The following is a 21,819-nucleotide window of genomic DNA, read 5'->3' as shown; positions in this document are numbered from 1 at the left end:
CCGGCCGCCCCGTCGCAGCGATCCCGTGAAAGTACTAGGGGGCTGCGGGGAGAGGGATTTGAGAAAGGGGAGATTTCTCCGCGGAAGGGGAGCTGAGGCGTGTGAGGGAAGGGTCCCTCCATCGTGCTGAGCGCTGCACTCACGCCGCCGCCAGGTTGCGCCTCCCCCGCCCGTTGCAGGCCCGTCCCCCGCGGGCGCGCGTCAGCTGGGCGCGAGGCGGAGCTGAGGAGCGCGACGCGTGCCGGGAACGTGCCGGGGGCCGAGGCGGCTGCGAGGACCGATGGATCCCGAGGGCGCGGTGAGGAGCCCGGCGGGGCCGCGGGGCCCGGCGGCCGCCCCGGAGGGCGGGAGGGCGGGCGGGCAGGCAGCGGGGCCGTCCCGCTGGGGCGCCCCGGCTCGCGGCCGCCCGCGCGGGGCCGCCATTTTGTCAGTGGCGGCCTCAGGCTGTGGAGAAGGCGCTGGCGGCCCCGGTGTGCGGGACACGGTGCCGGGGCAACGGGGTCTGGCTCGGACCTTACAGCGCACGGGCTGCGGAAAGCAGAGGTGTTTAGGGAGGGAAGTGCGCTTAATCACCAGGCCTTCGTGGAGTTAGCTTGTCTGACTGGGGGTGTGCTCAGTGTAAAGTGAATGTTGCGATTCTGCTAACGAACAGTTGCCAGACGCACTAAGTAATCGATAAAAATAGTGATGGATGTAAATATCCGTATTAATTGGGGAAATTGATAAAAAGGAAGTTTACAAAACAGTAGAAACAAATATTTAGGCAAGTGATGTGCTGATGGCACATATTTGGTCTTTTTAATACTGTTTTCTTATTGCCACGCTGATGATGAAGAAGTGGTTATTGCAATACAGATTTTAACATGTGATACTTTAAACTCACTGGGATTTACCGTATCTACTATTGTGAGTTCATAAGTGGTGTGTTTAATTCCTCATTTCTTCCGTTGGGGTATTTGTGTTTGTGGCTTATTTTAACGTGTCAGCTCTTAAAATGTATACAGAGAAAATGCAGTTTGGGCTCTTGGAGGTAAGGAATACATTTTGGCTGTGCTGTCAACTGTTTATTGTTATAGTTGAATCCAGAAGTTTTCGTGCTGTACACAGTTGCCAGATGACGTACACTAGAAATTGCTGTGAGAGATGGAGACTGTAACCTGTTTTGTCTCTCAGGAGTTTTTGGCTGTAAAAACAAATCCTCTTGGGGACTGTAGTGACTGTGTTAGTTCCGTGCCTCCTAGAGGTGGGGTTTGTTCAGGTTAGTACTCTAGAGTAGTATTCCCAGTAGGAGATGCATACTGGATTCTCTTGAACAGATCAGGTTAACAGCCCCAGGTTTTCCTCTTCCCCAGGTGTGTGTGTGTTTTAGTATGCTCGGAAAGGACTTGTGTCTTCTCTAAAACTGAAATTGCATGAACATAGCTGCATTTATTGTCTTTAAGATATCCACAATAATATCATTAACCCATTACGTAGAATTAGTAGGAGTAACTCTTAAGTAGCTAAAAAAGTGTGAAATAATCCTGTTGGAGAAATCAGTGACAATACTTCATAGCTGCTTTCCAGCTATCATCTTCACAGTTAGGGTTGACTTTGTAAGGCAGCATTATTTTGTTTTGAAAAGAGTTTACAGTTAAATTGTTTTGCAGTTCACAAGTGTAAGCATGCTGGAACTTAAAACATCAGGCAGGCTTCACTAAATAATGGTTTCCATGACATCCCATTGTGTTATGCTCTTTTACTGGGGCAAGAGCAATCTGGTTGTTCTTCTGCAGAGGGAATTTCTGTTCTGACCACTGTGTTGTGTTTGTAGGCTGAGAGGGTGTTGAATTAAAATACCGGTCTTCAGGACCTGTTCTCATCCAGTGTGTGGAGCTCATTTATTTCCTGTGGTGTAATTATGGGTGCTCAGCACTTGGAAAATTAATCAGAGGCTGTTGCAGAGAGTAGAGTTGTGTAGATGTTTGTGAGAGCACAGATGGAGTTTAAAATTTCCATTCTGTATAGGTTGAAAATAAGGGCTTCTAGAAGAGAGAAGATATGTTTTATAATAGAATTCATAACCTGAAATTTATGCAGCAGGGTGCTTTGCAAGTTGAACCAAGATTGGTGTTTTGTTTGGAAGTGTTTAACATTGGCCTTCAAACCATGGTGTATTCACCAAGTTACTTAATTGATTAAGATTGAGCTTGTGTTTAAACACTGAGCCACATTCTGAATAAAAATACATGGTTAATGTTCAACATCTGCTGTGCCTTCTGAAAAATTCCGTATGTATTGTCTGTTAAGAGTTGTTTCATTTACTGATAAGTAATGAATAAGATTTTGAAAATGTTTTCTTTCAATCAGCAGGCCACTGATCAGATGCAAACAGAATCTTTACCTTCATGTCCCAACACTGTGTCACCAGTGAGGTTAAACAATCTGATCGGCTCTCCAAGGTTCGGAACAGTCACTCCAAATCGTGTCTTTGTTGGAGGAATTGATTTTAAGGTATTCTTCCCTCTTTTTGCTGCTAAATTATAATTTATAACAGTATAAAAATCAACAAGGAAAAAAGAGACACAATCATGTGTATTTGTTTTGCTGGTAAGTCCTCTTCACTTTAATAGCCAAACCTACAGTAGAGAATAAAGCTTTAAGCCTTGATTTCCTTAACAGTCCTACAAAGTTGGCTCTGTACACCTAGCTGCTAGAAGCTTTTCACACACTACTTCTTCAGAGTTTTCTCTTTTCAAAAAAAATAGCTTTGTTATCAGCAGAGCTGATGGTAGAAAAACATGTAGAACGTTTTGTTTATATATACCACTTAGTGTAATTTAATAAACTGTCACAATGTTTCATATGGCCAGTGGAGCAAACCTCCGTGGCTTTTGTTTCTCTAACACTTCTGGTTCACACAAACAATTACAGTGTGTGTGTGTTCCTTGCCATAGTAATTTTCTTAAAGGCAAGAGTTTGTTTTTAAAATTGTGTAAGCTTCTCTGGGTAATTTGCAGTATTGATCTTAATTCCTAGAATGCTTGTGCCTTTGTGTGTTCCCTAAAATCTTTAAATAGCAGTGAACATTGGGCCACTCTTACCTTGTTCAGTTGCTTTTAACATTTGTGATAAGCTTAAGCTTTTTTCTCTCTTCCCACTTTAGATAATTAAGCCATTGACTTTTGGTGCTTAGCTTGCTTAGCTGTTGCTTTGTTCCCACCTAGAGTATTTTCTCTGCATCAATCCTCCTAGGCTGAGACCTTCTGAGTACTGGCTCATTTGAAGAGGAACAAGAATTGACAATTCACCGAGAGTATTTTACATAACAAGTGCAAGAAATTCCAGAATCTTCTATTTTATTTGGCAGGGGTAATTCAAATAGAGGTGTTCATATTCTAAGATGTACAGGGCCTTCAGTACAATTAGACTTCATTAAGTGGCAAGTAGCTTTTTGCACCAATAGTAAGCAAATTTCTGGAGCCATAAAAAGACCTCTCTTGCTCTCTTCTGTCTTCACTGCTATTTCAAAGGTTAAAATACTTTTCTGTCTAACATCAACATTTTTATTAATTATCATACTTATTGTTCATTTTGAAGGGTCTCTTGACTTGGTTCAGTTGCTGATACTTCAAAATTTATTATGAAATTGTATTTTTGACAGCAGTTTAAGCATGTTTGTAATCATAAAGAGGATGGATTTTTTTGCACAGGGGTGAGGAAATAGAAGGGATGAAACCTCATTAGCCATTTTAGTTGCTTTTCCATTTGGTATGACTCTTTATATCAAACACAGCCTTAAATTTCTGATCTAATCCTCATAGGGTTTACATGTCAGTCTTGAATTGCTTTCTATTGGCAATCTCATGGCAAAAAGTATTGGGGTTTTTGGCATTTTTTTTAAGCCAAAGGTCTTATTCAAGTCACTTGGGGTGATGCAAAAGCTGTTGACTTCATTTTTGTGGGAGAGGGAGACAGTTAATCAACAAAAACTTACTTGCTTTCTAACAAGTTCTTTTATGATTTTACCATTTTGTCTATCACTATGGCAGTGATTCCTGTTTGCAAGAGGAAACACCTGGTCTCTCAAATTTAGAGAAACAATTCAGCAAGGGAAGTTAGAGTTGGGAACATTTTCATCTTGGTCTGATGATGCACCTTTAGTGGTGCAGGCCACGTGTTACTGACAAAGGCTAATCCTAAGCCTTTACCCTCCTTAAAGTATCTGACAAGGGCCTTTGTATTACCATAAGCAGGAAAAGGCAAGTCCCGAATGTGTTTCTACTAAGTTTCTAAATACTGTGTTTGCACAGATGCTTGCAGATTTCACTGTGCATCTTAGAACAGCATTTCCTTCTCATTCTGCATTAATGCAGTGCTCTGCATGTAAACCTTTGTCTTTCCAAATTCATAGTTTGTGTAGCAAGCCCTTATGTCCTTGGGTAGTACTTTGAGCACTACTCAATTTCAGACTTGGATGAGGAACATAAGCCTTTGATGTGCTGGAGAGGATTCCCTAAATTGTATACAAACAAAGTCATTTACTTAGAAGTAAAACAGTACTTGGTATACTTGAAGTTAAGGAGGAGTAAAGATGAGTGGTGTGTGCATGTAACTGTGCTTCTCCCAGTGGGAGGTGTAGCATTAACTAAGGGCTTAAAACTCAGAAGTGATGCTTACTGCAGCATATGTGATCTGTGCTTACATTGTAATAAAATATTCACAGAAGGCAGAGGAGTGTTCACAAAGCTCAGGTGAGTCTTTGCATTAGAAAGTTGTCTTATTCCCTGCATTCTTTGGAAGGGGGCAGTTCCTTCCAAGTTGACTTGGACCACTGTCCATTGGAATAACATTTTCTTTCTTACAGTGGGGAGTTTGTATAGTGTGCCTGTAGGTATTTGCAGACTGTCATGTTAAAACCACTTCAGAAGGAGGGATCATGGTGTACTCAATGGATTTGACCACTAAGTCACTGTGGTTTAGGGGGATCTATGTGACCTGTGTATATCAGTATGCTCTGTTGTATTGCAGTTGAAAGTATGGCAGTGATTTTTTGTACTGTAAACTGCTCTAGTGTGTAATTAGCAGAAAATAAAGTTTGGATCTAGTACACCTGCTTCATTGATCTTAACTGTAAAAGGACAGTTGTTACATAAATCTACTAATGAGAAGTTTCTAGAATTACTGCTGAATAATTAATGCAGTAGTTAAGTGGGCCCTGAGGCTCATACTTTATCCTTCTTCTGTCTTCATAAGCAGGGTTGTAATTAGTTTGTAGCAAACTTCATCCAAAGTACATCCATTAATAGTCTTTAGGTAAACATTGAACTAATTAATTGAATAACTATGCAAACCAACTTTTCCTTTTTTTTTCCCCTCTTGATTTACTGTACTAGACTAATGAAAATGACCTGAAGAAGTTTTTTGCTCAGTATGGCAGTGTGACAGAAGTGAAGATAATAAATGACAGAGCTGGAGTATCAAAGGGGTTGGTATAGTAGAATAAGTGTGTTGTGGGAATTGAAAATAACAGAAAGCTGACCATAGTAAATTTGGTTTTTATAGTTCACAATATTTTATCACTGATGTTTCAGTTATTCCATGTGTGTGAAAATCTGTTCTTGCCCTTTAATATCTCTATGTAAGTGTCTCCAATTTGCATAACTAGAACTCTTAGTCATGTTATAAGATGAAGCTGTGTGTGGCTAGGGCAGAATTAATAGTTTCCATTTTTTTCAGATTTTCTTAGTGACTATTACTTAAGTAGATGATCCTAGCAAGGTTATCTAGTTATTAAATATATTTTTATTACTGAAAGCCAGTGTGGAAAGGAGCCTGAAGTGGAGGAAGAGCTGAGGTACACCTGATTGTGGTGGAGTGCATGGCAGCAACAGATTTTTGTGTGAAGATTTTTGGAACAGCAGCATAGGGGACAAATCTGATATTAAATTGTGATTACTTACAGTGGAGACTGAGACTGGAAGTAACCAGTAGGAGAAATGACAAAGAACAAGTACAGAGAAATATTAAGATTGCATGGTAGAATTATTGCTGCAACCCAAAGGATGGCGATGTCAATAAGGTGGGGAAGTGCACTGCCAGAGAAGGGAGGAAAGAGGGCTGAAGCTAAAAGGAATGTGCATGAGAGTTCACCTCAAAAGTTCTCTCCTGAGGAGTAAGGACAGTTTAATGCTGTCAGCTTAACACGTGTCAGCAAGTTTTATGTGCTGAGCTGCAGCTCTTAGCACAGAGAGTACTCTTGCATGGCTTCAGAGACTTGGTCCCAGATTTGTCTCCAAGCCTCTTGCCCTTTTAGGAAATTCCAAGAAGTATCTGAGAATTGAATGTGTGTCCATATAGCCCATAATAATTATGCAGTTGTGGTTACCAACCCAGATTTGTCTCCAAGCCTCTTGCCCTTTTAGGAAATTCCAAGAAGTATCTGAGAATTGAATGTGTGTCCATATAGCCCATAATAATTATGCAGTTGTGGTTACCAACATATGTCTCACAGCAGATCTGGTGGAAAATAATTACTTTCCATGCTGTTAGGATTTCTGTTGAACTCCAAGCACAGGCTTTGTTGCTTCTGTGTGACAAATGATTTTAAAAACTTAAAAGTTTGTGATTACATCTATTAGTTTATTGTCCAGACAGTCTACAGAATGAAAAATCTGCGTAGGTAAAGTCCCATGCAGGAGAATACTTTGTCTTCTTTGAACTTGGAAATGTTTCCAGTTAAGAGATGCAAAGTACAGTTAAGAGTTAAGAGAATACAAGTTAATACAGTTAATACAGTTAAGAGAATACAAAGTACAGCTAGTCAGATTTATTGAAGTTCTTTATTAAAATTAGCATACAAATGCTCACAAAGGATGAAAACCGTGTATTGCAAAATCTGATCTGCTGGAAGGAGAGGTAGAAGCTCGTACCTTCTGTATTGTGACCCTGAGAAATGAACCATGACCCTAACAAACCATGTGCACAAAAATACACATTTCACGGATTTCAAAAATAATTGAAATTTAGGAAGTCAGATTTATTGGATAAATAAATATTTATTTATTATGTATGTGTTGTATACATTCAGATACTTACTTTGCACTGGCAATGCCACCAAGATTACTCTGGGAATGAATTGAGGGGGTTGAAAAAGCAGGAGTTCTGAGTGGAAAGCCTGCTTGATTTATTGCAGCAGTTAAAAGGGGTATTGTGGAAGACATGCTATGTCACAAGGTATGAGAATTGCTTCATCCTTGATCTCCACAGAACTCTTTTTAATGCTAATCCTGTTAAGAATTACAGGAAAACTCACAGATAATGACTGCATCACTGCTTTTTTGAGAACTCAGTTTAAAATAGTGGATTGTTTGTGGCAGTGGGGAGCATTCAGAACAGTTGTTGCTGAAGTAGGTGGGAGCTGTACTATGAATTACAATATAATATTAACTTGGAAAAAATCCCAAGTGTCTCACCTTGGTCACCTCAAGAAGTGAAAGGTTTAGATCAAAATCTTTGTTTAATAGCAATGAAGGAATTTAAGGCATAGGCTGAGTAACAAGAACAGCTGATCATTCTTGGTAGTATATTGTCACATACTTGAATGTAATTAAAAAGGTGCTAAGAATGCAGTTGTTAATTCAATCTTTACTTCTAGGGTTGTTTTTTTACCCATTAATTTACCTTGTAATGCCACTTGTAGTGTACATCAAGTAAGTGTGTGCTGTGTTTGTAAATACACACTTGAGAGGCTTAGCTCCTGTCATCTTTGTTTAGGTATGGCTTTGTTACATTTGAAACCCAAGAAGAGGCACAGAAGATTTTACAAGATGTAAGTGACAGTCCCCATTATGTTTGTCTCTTAAATGAATTAATTGATTTTGTACTAGGCCTGAGTACTCTGGTCCTCTCTTTGCCAAGTTGCATTTGAAGACAAGTTTGGTCTGATAGTTAAAATAGTTTAAAGAGATCTAATATAAGATTTTTCTTATATGAAATTCTAATCATCCTCTGTTTTTTTTTTTTCTTTTCTCCTACTTTTCTATTTTGAGTAAGGTCTCCAGAACTTCCTTTTATGTTGCAATCTACTAACTATGTGTTAGTATTAGAAACAGACCCTGAGGAATTTGACCAGGTTCCAGACACATATCCTAGGATCTGATTTCAACATAACTGCTCTCGTGCTCAAGTGTCTAACCTACTGAGTTATTTTTCACTTCTCAGATACCTAGATCTGTGTAGAAAATAATCATGTCTTATTTCTTTAATGCTAGGCTAAAAAGCTCAACTATAAGGATAAGAAATTGAATATTGGACCAGCAATAAGAAAACAAGTGCGGAGCCCTAATGCTCGTATGTATTTTGACTTACATTTGGGTATTATCAATATGAATATAAGTTTTTAACCAAGATGTACCTGGTCTTGCCCTGCATTAATGCTGTGTGTGGCATGTGCTCAGAATGGTTTGCAATGGAAGCAAATGCGTGCAAGTGGAAATGTTGAAATAAATAGATTTATGGTGTCTTGGTTCTTTTATCTCTGAATGTGTTGTTTCTTTTACTTTATTGGAGAGGGTTACCTATCTAGGAATGAACTTAATGGAAATTCAATTTGCCTGGCAGAATCTTATTTCTAAACATTCAGTGTGTCCTCACAGGTTCTACAGGATAAAGCAGGCTCTGCTGGTTAGTGGCATTGTTATTCATTAATTATGTTAGTAAAACCTGTTTGGATTGTTGTATCTTGCTTTCTTCGGTAGAAACCATAAGGAATGTGTGGTTATAGTCCCCACTCTTTTCCTGAGCTGTTTGTTCCAAGATATTGAATGGATACTGAAAATGTAGGCTATAAATCACCAACTTTTAAGAAGAGATCTGTCAGTTGTCTTCAGTAAGGGCTGCATGTCAGAAATGTAAAAGATTTCTTTTTTAAGTGCAGCAGGCAATGAAGTGTACTTTGGGACTTTCCTGCAGTATTTGTCCTATGGTACCTTTTGGAACAGTTAGGAAAAACCCATCCTTCCTTTTGCTCATCTTCATTCTGACTCCAGAATACAGAAGAATGTTGATTTAATTCTGAAGCTTTCTTTAGTTTATCATGCTCTGTTAGAAGTGGTTCATGTGTACACTGCTGCTGTTGGTGCTGGCACACTTGCTGAAGACAGGAAGTTTGCCTCCTCCCCTGCTTGTGCCCAAGTATGCCCCTTTCCATGGTGTAAGTGTATGGGTTATTATTTGCCCAGAGGAAATGGAATACTTGTTCCAACTGTATAGTTTCTTTGCTCTAGAAATTATTCAGTATGATCTTTGCTAAGTCATCATGAGATTGTATGCCATTTTCTTGCTATGCTTTATTTCACTTTCCATCTTTGACTGGTATTTTCTCAGGTGTGTTGCCTGACTTGTGGGAGTTCCTTCCTCTGACTCTTGTAATGAATGTGTAAATTGATAGAAAAGGGGCAGATCTCTGTGTTTTAATTGAGACATGAGGCAACAGGGGTAAACCAAAAATATTTTTAAAAAGCTTTTCAAAGAAGGCTGCTGTATTCTTTTGAGATCTTTATTTGTAGACCAACTCCCTGTTGTCTCTCATGCCTAGGGTAGATCTGTGATAGAGGATCATATTGCCATCCAGACACTTCCTAGGGCCTGGTTTCAGTAAGTGTGCTCTCATGCTCAGTGTATCTCAGTCACCAGAATGCTTTGTCCTACTGCAGCTCATCTTGGCTTCATGAAGCCAGAACCACCTGGACTTACAATGTCACTGTAGAGCTGTGGGTTCCATTACATTCCACAGAATTAGAGAGCTGGACAATTAACTGCTGTCCTCTGTAGCCCACATATATAGTGCTTGTCTTTCATACTGTAAAGCAAAATTATTTTTAGCTCTTCTGTCATAGGATCATTTGGGGTGAGAGCTTTGAACATAATTGGGAGAGCCACTTGGTTTGCTTTTCCCCAGCATCAAAATTTGATTTTCATCAAATTTTGTTTTTCACCAGTGAATTTTCTGCATTTGATGAGGAAGATTTTCTTGTTTGCCAGAGACTTATTCAACCCTGGCAGAAAGTTTGTGCAATAACTTGTGCAAATGCTTGGTAGCTAGTGGACAGGATTGTTGGCCTTGGGATTCCATTAAATTACTCATCTGAGATACCAGTAAGTGCTATTCTGGATTGCTGACTGGAGCTAAAACAGCCTTTAGTTTTCCTAGGGTGTGCTTAACATTATCCTGACAAACATCTTAGTCTGTCTATGGATAATCTATCAGCTGTGTTGTATCCAGGTGTCTTAAGGCTTTTCTAGGAATTAGTCAAACTCACTTTCCATAAAAGCTCTTGAATCCCTCTGTGACCCTTTTTGGTCATCCACCGAGCATTCTGGTGATCTCTGCAGTGTTCTGTCAGTTCATAAAATGGCACTTCATGGTGGTTTTTACCTTTGCAAGGCAAGGTGGAAAACTAAAACTTACTTAGTGGTGTTGTTTATTTTGTGTTCTTCCTGATTTTTTCTGTACTATGTTACTATTTTGTGATTTCAGCTTCAGCTACAGAATTCATTTTCCCTTTTTTTCTCTCCAGAAATCTCCCCATATTATGTGTTGTGTTTAATTATTTGTATGGATGTCATCTTCTGCAGTCTTTCCCATCTAGCTCTGGAGACATCCTGTGGCCACCTGCTTTCATGATCATGTTTGAGAGGGAATTGAGATGCCGTTAGACAAGCTGCTCCATGCTCTTTCCTTTGAATGTTTTCTTTCTGTGAAGATCAAAAGTGATCTTCTCTTTTTTCATGGTGTATACATCTGAAAAAAGTTATTTATAAGTAAGTTTTTAAATATTTATTCCAGGTTCTGCTGTGACCCCACAAGCTGGTACAATGTATGCCACTACTGCTGTATCACCAGAAGCTGGTACAATGTACTTGACCACTTCCAGTGGATATCCATATGTTTACCATAATGGAGTGGCTTATTTTCATACATCTGAAGTCTCTCCTGTTCAGCAGCCATGGCCAGTAAGGAATTTATTTTGATATTTATGCTTTTCTATGGACCAGGATAGCTGCAGTGTTTTCAAGTCTCTTCTGCTTCATTTTCTTCAGCTGTGCCTCATAGTAGATGTTTAAATAGCTTCCTTATATTAGACTTTTTGTGTTGCCTGGCTGGTTTTTTTTAAATAACACTTCAGTTTATTTTGCTTCTACAGAGCACTTTTCCTTTGGTGTGACCTATTGAACAGGACAGCTCATAATAAGTCTGGGCCTTGCCACAGGAATAAGTTTTGCTATCTCTAGATAGTGATGGCCTAGTGCTTTCTAGGAAGGTGTGAGTGAATATGCCAGAGATTTTTGAATCTTTGAATTTTTGATCTAACATAAGCTGTTAGAAACACTGGATTTGTAGCAGTTTAAGTGTAGGTTTAAATTTTGTGAATGATTTTCAAAAGGGAGGGGGTGGTTCAGTGCCATAGTACTCCAGAGCTGTGTGTAATAGCAGTGACGATTTATGAAATTGCTGCATTAAGATTTGTAACTTCTTTTCTTTTGAAGTCTCGCTCTGTTTCCAGTTCACCTGTGATGGTTGCTCCACCTGTCTATCAGTCTCCTACATACCATTATCAGGTATCTGTTTGAAAATGATTTTCAGACCATCACTAATCCTCCAGCCATGCAGTCCTATTTGCAGCACTGTCCCAGGTCTGTTTATTCTTAGGAAATAGTTCGTAATACTAATGTGAAACATATTTTAACTTCGTTGAAGACTTTTCAGTAGAATACAGTTTATTTTGCTATGTAACTACATGGATGTTTAATAATTTACATCTTCTTTTGTAAAGACAAAAAAAGATTGTTGCAGGACAGCTGGCTTATCATCTAAGCCAAACTTCTGCTTAGAGTTGGGATGGTTAGAACAGGTTTCTTGGGTACTTGTCCAGTTGAGTTTCAAGTAGCTCCAGTGATGAAGATTGCCCACAATGTTTCTGGAGAGCCTCTTCCTATACTTGACTCTTCTCATCATAAAGACCTTTTCCTTAAAGCCACATTTTTTAGTGGTCTAGCTTGGGTCCATTGATTCATGTGCTCTGAGCACCTCTGTTGAGAGCATGACTTAAGTTTTTGAAGTTTATTAAATGGTCAAGTTGGAGTCTGAGTGGAAATAGATAAAACCATGTTCCTGAGTAATTTGGGGCTTAATGAAAATCATATTTCTGCTTTTTAGTTAAGAATTAATTACAGATTTGAGAATAGTAGTATTTTATGTGTATTTGTTCTTCACCACGTTAGTGACAACTTCTTGTTCAATTTTAGGCACCAACACAGTGTCTTTCAAGTCAGTGGCAGTGGTCTGTTCCACAGGTAAATACAGTTCATAGTTACAGCATTTTACCATGACTTTTCACCTAGTTAGAAGGTATGCTGAGCTTATCTAAGAGTGAGATTTCCCACTATTCACAACTTGGTTGAACTTAGTATTAATTGCTATATTTTAGCAATGTATTTACAACGTTTACTGTTGCAATGGAAGGCATAAAATAACATCTGTTGAAACATTAAATATAAATCTGATGTAGAGCAAGCATCCTCCCCCTCTCCTTCCATTTAGCAAAATATTTGTATCAAATTACCTAACCAATTCTTTAGAAGCAGGTAAAAACTACCAAATTTCACCTGTTTAAAGAAATAGATATTAACTAACCAGTTAACTGATAACTGTGACATTTCATAGGGGTAGATTTAGCAGGAGCGCTTGGACACACATTGGGTAAAATCAGAGCCAGGCCCTTGAAGTAGGAAGAAGTTATTGTTAACTTAGTCATTTTGTGGGGAGAGTTTATCTGTTTTGTAAAAGAGCAGCTTAATATGGAAATCTAGACACTTGAGAAACTTGAAGAGTTTGAACCTGTAGGGAGGACAAAGTCCCTTAAGCTTGAGCTGTTGCAATGCAGCCTCGTTACTTTAATAGCAGCCACCTTGTCCAGTTATGGTCTGTTCCACTCTAATTCATTAATCCATTGCTTTGAAATCAGGGTGCTGAATTACAGAGATTCTCAAATTATTTTAAAACAAAAAGCTTGTTTTGCTAATGTTACCATGTTCAAGGGAAAATTTAACTCTAGTATGTTTCTGTGATTTTGAGATTAAATTAATTTTACTAGTTTTAGGATTTTGCAATGCTCTCCAAAATGTGAATAAAATCTGAAAATCATGTAAAATTCAAGGACTTTTTTTCTTGTACTACCTGACCTTTGTCTACTTCCCTCTTGCTTAGTTTCTTTAAGTAATCAAGGATTAATTTCACACTATTTTAAAGCTTTATCTTCTGTTTATATGTAGCAAAGAGGACTGTAAAATAAGCTCTTCTCTTTGTCTTGCTTAAATTAGAACATTTATTAGAATAATGTGTTTTATTTCAGTCTCCTACCTCTTCACCTCCACTCCTGTACCTGCAACCATCTGAAGTCTTTTATCAGCCAATAGGAATTAACCAGGAAGGTGGATGTATATCTCCACCTCTCCTAATGGAAGCTGCAGTTCCTGAGGTATTACAAAAAATGTAAAAAAGTATACTGAAAATTGAAGTGCTTATTTGTGATTGAAAAATACAATATTTTATTTTAAGCATTGGCGGTTAGAGCAGTGAGGTCAACTGTTCTGGTGCTTATGTTGATATTAAATCATTTCAGGTGTCCTCAAGTTAGAACATGTCTTCCTGTGTAGGAGAATGTTTTGATTCTGAAATATTTTAGAGAGTCACAAATGTATTGCAGACAGCAATATAAGGACTTGTCAATTGGTTTTGTTTGCAAGTAATGTTTAAATAAAATGACAGTTTATTCTTTGGAATGTTGGGTTGAATATCCCTGAACCACAATAGTGGTTTCTAAATTTCTAAAGTAATTCTTCTGTGAGCAGAAGCTTTTTCTAAATATTCTGGTGATCTGAATTAATTAAGAGTGCTTTATTGTACTGTAAAAATTTCTTAAGCATTAGAAATGTTACTGATATCGAATCAAAAAACTAAGCAAAAAATACTTAATCATTCAATCAATCTATTCATGATGGGATATTAGAAATTGTAGTAGATGGCTACAGGAAAAACTGAATTACACACATTTTCACTTTGGTGTTAATTGGTACTTCTCAAATATTCATTCCTCATGAACAGGGAGGCCAAAATAGATGTTAAATTAGGACATCTAATTATTAATGCTAGTATTCAAGTATGGTTCCAAAAGTAAATGGGTATTTTATTCCTACAAGAGAAATTCCAAAACTGGTATTTCAGACATCTGAAGTGCAAAATTCAGTGAAGTAATTTAATTTCCCTATGAACATACTGAATAATACAAGGCTTGGGTTATGGGGGTTTTTCTTCCTTTCTGAAGGTGCATAAATCTTGGTATATATTTTATAATCATAATACTATTAGCAGTACTATTTTACCTTTACTATTTCATGATTTTGTTACAAAGGTGTACAAAGGTCTGAAATTCATGAGCACTGAGAAAACAGTTGAAATTATTTAAGGAATATTTGGATATAATGTGCCCTTGGTTTACAGGTAGACAATTCATTCATGTTAAAGGAAACTGTGTCAAATTTCAGAAGAATGGTATAAAATTCCAAGAATAGTCTGTATTACTTGTATGTAAATATTTTATAGGTATGATACTGCTGGGAATCACATTTTCAATGTGCTAGTGTACACATTTAAACACTGTTCCCATTAGAGCTGAGTGGAATTTGTAATAGAGAAGCTGCTACTTCTGTCAAGGAAAGTGATTTATGACACTGATTTAAGATAAAATAAGTTCACTAAATTTTGCTAATCTGTGGGGAAAACATAGATTTAAATATTGAAATTGTGTTTTTAAAAAAGTCACTAGTTCAGATAAGCACAGCCCACATTTTGAAGTTTTAAGGATTCTTAATTCCTATGAAAGGCTTAAAAAACTTAACATCGTGAAAGAAGCTTTTGTGCTAATTTTTTGTGTTCTTTTATATCAGCTGTATTCTGATCATGGAGTTCAAACCCTACATCACCAGCCCTATGTCCAGAGTCACATAGCCATGCCTGCAGCTGTGAGTATCAAACCAATATAGTTACAGCAAGCACAGCAGTATTGCTGTCTTCTTTCTTGAAGCAATGGCAGTAAGACAAGAGGGGAATGCTTGAAAAATCTTTTATTAATTAATTGGTACATAAGGAAATGGGAAATATTGGAAACAAACTGAGATTTTTCTTCAACTGAAGTTTTGTTACAGAGGGACAAACATGTTACTTATTTTGGAACTAATTGGGGAAACTAAGAAGTGAAAACATGACTAGTTATTTTAAGACTGAGCTACAAAGTAAACTGCAAATAAGAAACATTTTGAGAGAAAATAGTGGACCTTATTCAGCTCATTAAGGTGATGGTTACAAATCCTTGTTTCTTTCTCTGGGTCTTCACCTCTAATTCGTTACTTCAGCCTTAGAAAAGCACCTCATGTTGTGAAGAGTTGAGATTTTGAAACACAGAAAATGAAGTGTCCCAGTCAGTCACCTCTGGTTTTCTTGTGCAGTTCTGATTTAGAAAGGCCCTTTGAATATTATTCCATGTCACCTATTGCAAGTTGGATTTTTTTTTTTTTGTTTCCAATTTAAGGTCCTGTTGCCTAAATTAATAGGACTGTTGATGCCAAATGTGAAATAATGTCAAAACTGATTTGACTGATGTCAGAGATCTAAAGTTGTCAGTAATTAAACTTGATATTACAGCACTTACTCTTCTGTGAAAGGGGCTTACTCAGGTGCTTACATGAGTGAATAAAAGTCATGTTATAAGCTCTCTTTTCCACACGTTTTAAACTTATTTTAGTTTTAGCATTTTTCCAGACCATTGTATAACAATATGTACTGGGTATTTCCAGCAGAGGGGGCTGTCACCCAAGTGTTGTCTTGGAATAAAGTGCTCTCTATTTCTTGCTCGTTCTCTCCTGTTTTCTCAGCAGTCTTGTTACCTAGAATTAAAACTCTGCTCTGTTCAGGTCTCAAGTAGATTCACAGATAGTTAAACCCTTCCAAAGACTTACTGAATTCTGACAATTTTATTCATTGCAGGTAGATGCTGAATACTCTTTGTTTTAAATTTTATTTAGTTAGTTAGTTTCATTTACTAGTAATTAGTAGTTCTAAAATATAAATTTTCCTTTAAAATTTTCATACTACCTTTTCACATACCACTTGGAGTTTGAATATGTTTCCCAGGTACTGAATATGATCAGTTTGTATTGTGTGTCTGTGGCTGAGCTCTCATCAATGATTGAAAAAGGCAAATGTTGGCAGCACACTGCTGTGTGTTAGGCAAGTGCCTGTGGTATTGCCACCTGCTCCCCAGCTGCAGAAGGCAACTGCCTGGTGGCTGTACTCTGCTTAAAATAGCCCAACAAATATATCTGCTGCTGGAAAACTGCCAAGTGGTGGCGGGAGTAATGCCTGAAGTAAAGGCTGTACCTTGGAGGTAATCTGCTAATTGCCTCTATTGCACTGTGTATTCCCAGTGCAATTCCTGGGCTTTGTCCTGGGAGCTGTAAGGCAAGTGGTGACAGTGGGATGCTACAGCTGCTATCCAGAGATTTTTGACAGCTGTAGACTTGTTATATCTTTCAAATGCAGCTCACAGCACATCATTCTCTCTGTTCTACCATCAGTACAAATAGTAGTAACTATTGAGTTACATCAACAAAATGCTGGTTTTAGTACAAAGGTTTTAATAGTGCTAAATGAAAATTAGAAAACATATTCCAACTTCCAACTATAAATTATTTTGAGATCCAATTTTGGTATTTAAGATAGTTTGAATCAAAAATGCTAATCCCCTCCCTGTGTTTGTGTGTTTGCTAATGACATTGAATATATTTACTTTAAGCTTAATTCTTTTGGCAATTAACAGCATATTCTGTTGATGAGCATATGACTTCAGATATTCACAAATGTACAAATGGATAATGCTAACATTCATTCTCAAAGGCTGCCAGATGATGCTTTTTTTAGGAAGTGAGAAGATTCTCATCTCTACTGGAGGTTTCAGATGATCTCCCTATTAGATGATGATATAGGAATGTTTGGATGCTTCCATAGAGTATATACTAAATAGTGTCTGGTAGCAAAAGTTACCTGGGCTATAGTAACAGTGGAACTTTAGTGAGGATTGAAATTTGTGATGTTTGATTTCAGGCCCAGGACAAATACCTGTGAATTAAGTTTTGGTTTTGTTAAGTGTTTATCTGAAGTTCTGAGGCACTGGCCTGGCAAATGTTAGTTCTATATTCTGTGTGTATATGAGGGAGACCCTTGAGGTGAGCACACAGTTGCAGTCTACAAAGCACACAATTACAGTCTACAGAGTGAGCAAAGTGTAAAAGGTTCTGGCATATGGATTGGGTGAGTGGGTAGGATTTGTTTTATTTCATGCTTTTAGCTTTTCTTTTTATCTACCCTTTTGAGCTGCAGTGTCCCTTTTGGGGCATAGGCATGGTTCTAGTCTGTTGCAGTTACTGCTTTTCCTGTAGCTTGTGTCAAGCAGAGTTTTTGGGTGGCATCAACAGTACCAGACAATAAAGTGTCCTTTGTGCTATAGTTCATGGCTGCTTGCATTCAGATCACAGTGGTGCATGATGGCCTGTGCATGGTGAGTGTTCTGTAAATTTAACTGAACATAGCACACTTTTTCTCTGCAGGTAAGAGTAATAGGGGAATATTTGTGTTCAGTGTGTATAAGCTGTATAAATGTACGTGTCTTTGTAAATATTTGTATAGATACACATGCAGGTAGATTGATGTAAATTGTGTCTATTATAACAGTTCTGGTGTAATCATTTGGGGGAAAGTTTAGTTATTGTATACTTGTACTGCATGCTATTGTCTGATGTTCCATGTGAAGCAACAAAAAAATATTTGCATGTTTTCTGTGTAGGTAAGTGAAATTGAAAGAGGATAAGCCTTTTGTTTATAGATATGTTAGTCTAAGAAATGTGAATCTAAACTTCTAGTCATATGATTGCCAAGAGACTTGTCACTAGCTGCAGCTAGGTCTGTTGCCTCTAAAATGGCTCTTTTACACTCCACTTGCTAATTGGATATTAACATGGAAAGGTACAGGAAGTGCATGCTTTTTCTCACATTGTTTCATTCTGTGCCCTCTTTACAAACTTCTCCTTTTCTGTTTGTTTGCTCTTAGTTCAGTGGGTTTTTTTCTTTTGCTTTTTCTTTGCATGATGACCCTATGAAGAATCCACTATTAAAACATTTGGGCCACTCTAGTTTATCTTTACTGATTAATTTTTCTTTTTTTTTTTTTTGTGTCCAGTCCTTCCTGTGTGGCTGAGATCCATCATCACCATAGGAGCTAGCAGCTGCCAGTTGTGGCATTTGGGGTCAGTTGTTTCATTGCAATGCTTGCTATTTATGATTTAGTGAATAATAAAATGTACTCAGATCTAGCACAGTCTGCAGCATCACTTGCCTGCTTCCTTCAGTTTGACACTTGCTAATAATTCTCTTCAGAAACCAAACTCTATATAATCAGTGTCATTCATTCCTGGGATGGTAATGTATGTGTAAACTCATCATTTTAGTTAAACTGCCTGAATTTTATATGAGTTTGGATTGTTTTCCTTCAGAAAGAATGAATTTTTCTGTACTACCAATGTATGATTCTTTTGTTTCTGACAACAGTTTTAATTCTCTTTTGACAACTTCTGTTTTTCTTCTCCCTATTTTGTGCAATTTACAGTAGCTTGTGTTTATAGGGCTGTACTCTGGCAGGTGCTGAAGCATGCTTTTACTGTGAAAATGGTGCCTCTAAGTTGCTTACACTTTTTTAAAAATTAGAATTTTGATGAAAGGAGGCCTAGGGAAGAATATATGTTTTGCACATCTTAAAATTGGAGTAATTTTCTTACTTGATAGCCTTTAAACAGCTCACTGATTTGTAGCAGGGCCTTGCTGTATGTTAAGATGTGCCTGCATGATTTACCCCCAGCTGTGGCTTTTAAGCAAATATTAGCAGCTTTTAAACAAATATTAGCAGCTTTTAAACAAATATTAGATGCCTACCAGTGTAAAACTGAGCATAATTTTCTCAGTAAACAAAGAGAATGTGTTTGTGTCCTACCTATACTAACAGGAGTTAAACTAAAGAAAAAGAGAAACACATTGGGGTTGAAATCCTGTAAAGTAGATATGAAAACTGAAGAGCATGGAACCTTGGAAGTTTTGAAAAGCAATGCACAATGTGATGGGGAGTTAGTAGCTGATGAAAAGAGACTGATACCTTGAGATTTACAGTGGTTTGGATATCCTGATAGAGGTGTATGAGCTGCAGCTGGTTGTATTAGGAAACTATCAGAGCCAGAAGGGAGAGTAAAGAGTTAAATTTAATAAACAAAAAAGTTAGTGATGAAAAGGCCTGGCATAAGAAATAAAGTTATAAAAAAAGGACAGTCTGAGTCTGTCATATGACATAGTTAAGTAAAGAGTAAAAGAGATGGGCAGTGCACCTTTGGGATTTGGAGCAGCTGAGATAGGGGGATTGTAAGAGAATTTGATCTTTGGAAGAGGAAACAGAATAGTACAAGTATTCTAAAATCTGTTTGTGCCAGTACCTAAAATGGTAGCTGTGTTTTCTGCATCTTGCCATCTTTTTGTCAGCAGCTAGTGGCATCCACTGACAAATTATGTAAGCACAGTCCATTGCCTCTCAGTTTACAAATAAAGCAGCTTTCAGTTTATTAGCTCAGATTTTATGGGTAAGGTACTAAAAACTTGATGTCAACGTTATTGTAAGAACCCATAGTAAAGCATTGCTCTAATCTACATTACAGAGAATGCTGAAGGAAAAAAAAACTGAATTGGTTACATAGGTTTTCACAGAATGCTCTGTAAAAATAAATTTTCTCCATCCAATTAGAAAGAGGATACAATTGCTTTAATACCTTGACATCCTTTAGTAAGACCGTATGATCAATGAACAAAACTGGGTTATTTTCCTTTAGTAAAAGCATTCTGAACCCGTGCTAAGATTCCATGCTTGCAAATAAAGGAGGGTATTTCCTGCCACTGTGGGCTTTATGACCTAGGTGCATAAGAAAAATCTGTTTTTCCTGTTTGCACCAAGTCTGTGCAGCTGATGCAATAGTGGACTGTAACTATTCATTGAAGCATTGTTAATGCAGTAAGTGGGACACACTTTGGAACAGAAGAAACAACCCAGCATTTTCCCTCTCTTTAGGAATTGAGGTCGCATTCTGTGAGAAGAAATGTTCTGCATCATTCGTCTGTGAGTCTGAAACCTCAGTATGCATGAAGTCATCAGTTTCCTCCTGGAAAAGATTACAGAATGGAAGATAAAACTTTACACCACCTTCTACAGATGCTGTAAAACACTGGGGTTTTTAGCTCTGTATTTTGCTAAAATACTTAATCACAGAGAGGGTATGTTCTTCCTAGCTTCTGACATTTCCTTGCAGGTTCCCCAGTTAAAATACCGCTACCTTCTGTCAAGTAATACTTGAAATTTTGTAGTTTGGTCAGGTAAAACCACATGAAATAATAATTTTATCCCTGCACTTCCCTTCTTAATGCAAACCCTGTTACAGGGCAAGAGAGTGACTTCTGAAACACAGACTGCTGTATGTATTCCAGTTACTAGCCCAGACTGAAAGCCAGCATACTTCTACTGAAGAGATAATGTCACCTTTAATTTCTGGTTTACATAAACTTTAAAGCTACATTAGTTACAAAGTTGAAGCCGTTTTGCCACATACAGCATTTTTGTACTGTGGATAAAATCTGATTATTTAAATCCATGTGAATTTCATTTCCATTCCAAAACAATTTGTCTAGCTTAATTTTTCTTGTTATCAGTGTTCTCTACTTTTATAAGGTTTTACTTTGTGTCATTTTAGTGTTTGCAGTAATAATTTTTTGAAATAAAATTTGGACCCCTAGTTTAATAATGATTTGTTCTCATTCTAATATTTTTATTGCATATGCATTTGGTTTTACAGTATGTTTTTAGCTATAGGAAAAGGAATGAAATGACTGCTTGAATTAGAAAAAGCAATGAAAATTTCTTTGCTTCTTTGGGGTTTTCTGTTGTCTGTATGAAAATAAGGAACTCCCTGGTGGTATCACAAATTGAGATGACAGACTATTTTTTCCCTTGATTTCAGGAAAACAACTTTGGTTTTTAGTTGTGGTGTGTTGTTCATTTGGTTTTTGGTTTTGCTTCTCCCCTCACCTCCTAGGGTTCCTTTTATTCATTACAAAATCAGATTCCCCAAAGGTTGAAAATAGAGGCTCTGTATTTACAGGAGTGCAAGGTATGGCTTATTGCTTCTGTAGCATTGAAGCCTTTATATTTTGTATCTAAAATATCCTTGAGTTATTCAATTTTATCTGTTTTGTAGTAATTTGAGGGTTTTCCTTTTTGTGTGGATTTGTTTTGTTAGTACTTTCTTCCTTTTAATCATTCAGAGATCTTGCTAAGCAGACATTGTAGTCAGTGAATAATCAATCCATGTATGATATGTAAATCTCTTTGAAGATTCTTCTGGTGTTCAGTAGTGTTTTGTGGTGTTGTCCAGGAAGAGAGTTGGAGCCTGGTTCTGGTTTTATGCTGTTTTGAAATTTTTAGGAAAGGAGATGCCATGTACTAGGTCTTGGTTGCAAGTTTCCTTAAGGGACTTTGCATCTTCTGCTAGGTAGAAAAATTTACACAAATATAATTTTAATAATTTCTCTTTTTAACAATTTATTGCTGTAGCAGCTGTAGTGGATTGTTTTATCACTAA

At 37.5% G+C, this 21,819-nt stretch overlaps 1 protein-coding gene across 1 annotated transcript; it reads left to right on the top strand.

Moving 5' to 3' along the window:
• The first annotated feature begins 280 nt into the window (after positions 1-280).
• On the top strand, positions 281-20,302 carry BOLL (boule homolog, RNA binding protein). Its single transcript, XM_054278343.1, has 12 exons — positions 281-298; positions 2,350-2,493; positions 5,376-5,467; positions 7,756-7,810; positions 8,253-8,331; positions 10,829-10,995; positions 11,530-11,601; positions 12,289-12,336; positions 13,395-13,520; positions 14,989-15,063; positions 18,333-18,399; positions 20,256-20,302. Exons 1-11 carry the CDS (start codon positions 281-283, stop codon positions 18,348-18,350), a joined length of 894 nt encoding a protein of 297 aa, XP_054134318.1. The 3' UTR covers positions 18,351-18,399; positions 20,256-20,302.
• Positions 20,303-21,819: the final 1,517 nt, after the last annotated feature.

Source organism: Melozone crissalis, unplaced genomic scaffold (assembly GCF_028551555.1).
Source record: "Melozone crissalis strain CALT ecotype California unplaced genomic scaffold, PUWL_Pcris_2 ptg000023l_1, whole genome shotgun sequence".
NCBI classification, from domain to species: domain Eukaryota; kingdom Metazoa; phylum Chordata; class Aves; order Passeriformes; family Passerellidae; genus Melozone; species Melozone crissalis.
This window is presented reverse-complemented; position numbering and strand designations above follow the sequence as displayed.

What these genes read in the sequence shown, in the direction of transcription:
- BOLL (XM_054278343.1), top strand. An exon ending in AGAGCTGGAGTATCAAAGGG is followed by an intron (nt 5,468 to 7,755) that starts GTTGGTATAGTA and finishes ATCTTTGTTTAG; the next exon opens with GTATGGCTTTGTTACATTTG. An exon ending in GGCAGTGGTCTGTTCCACAG is followed by an intron (nt 12,337 to 13,394) that starts GTAAATACAGTT and finishes GTTTTATTTCAG; the next exon opens with TCTCCTACCTCTTCACCTCC.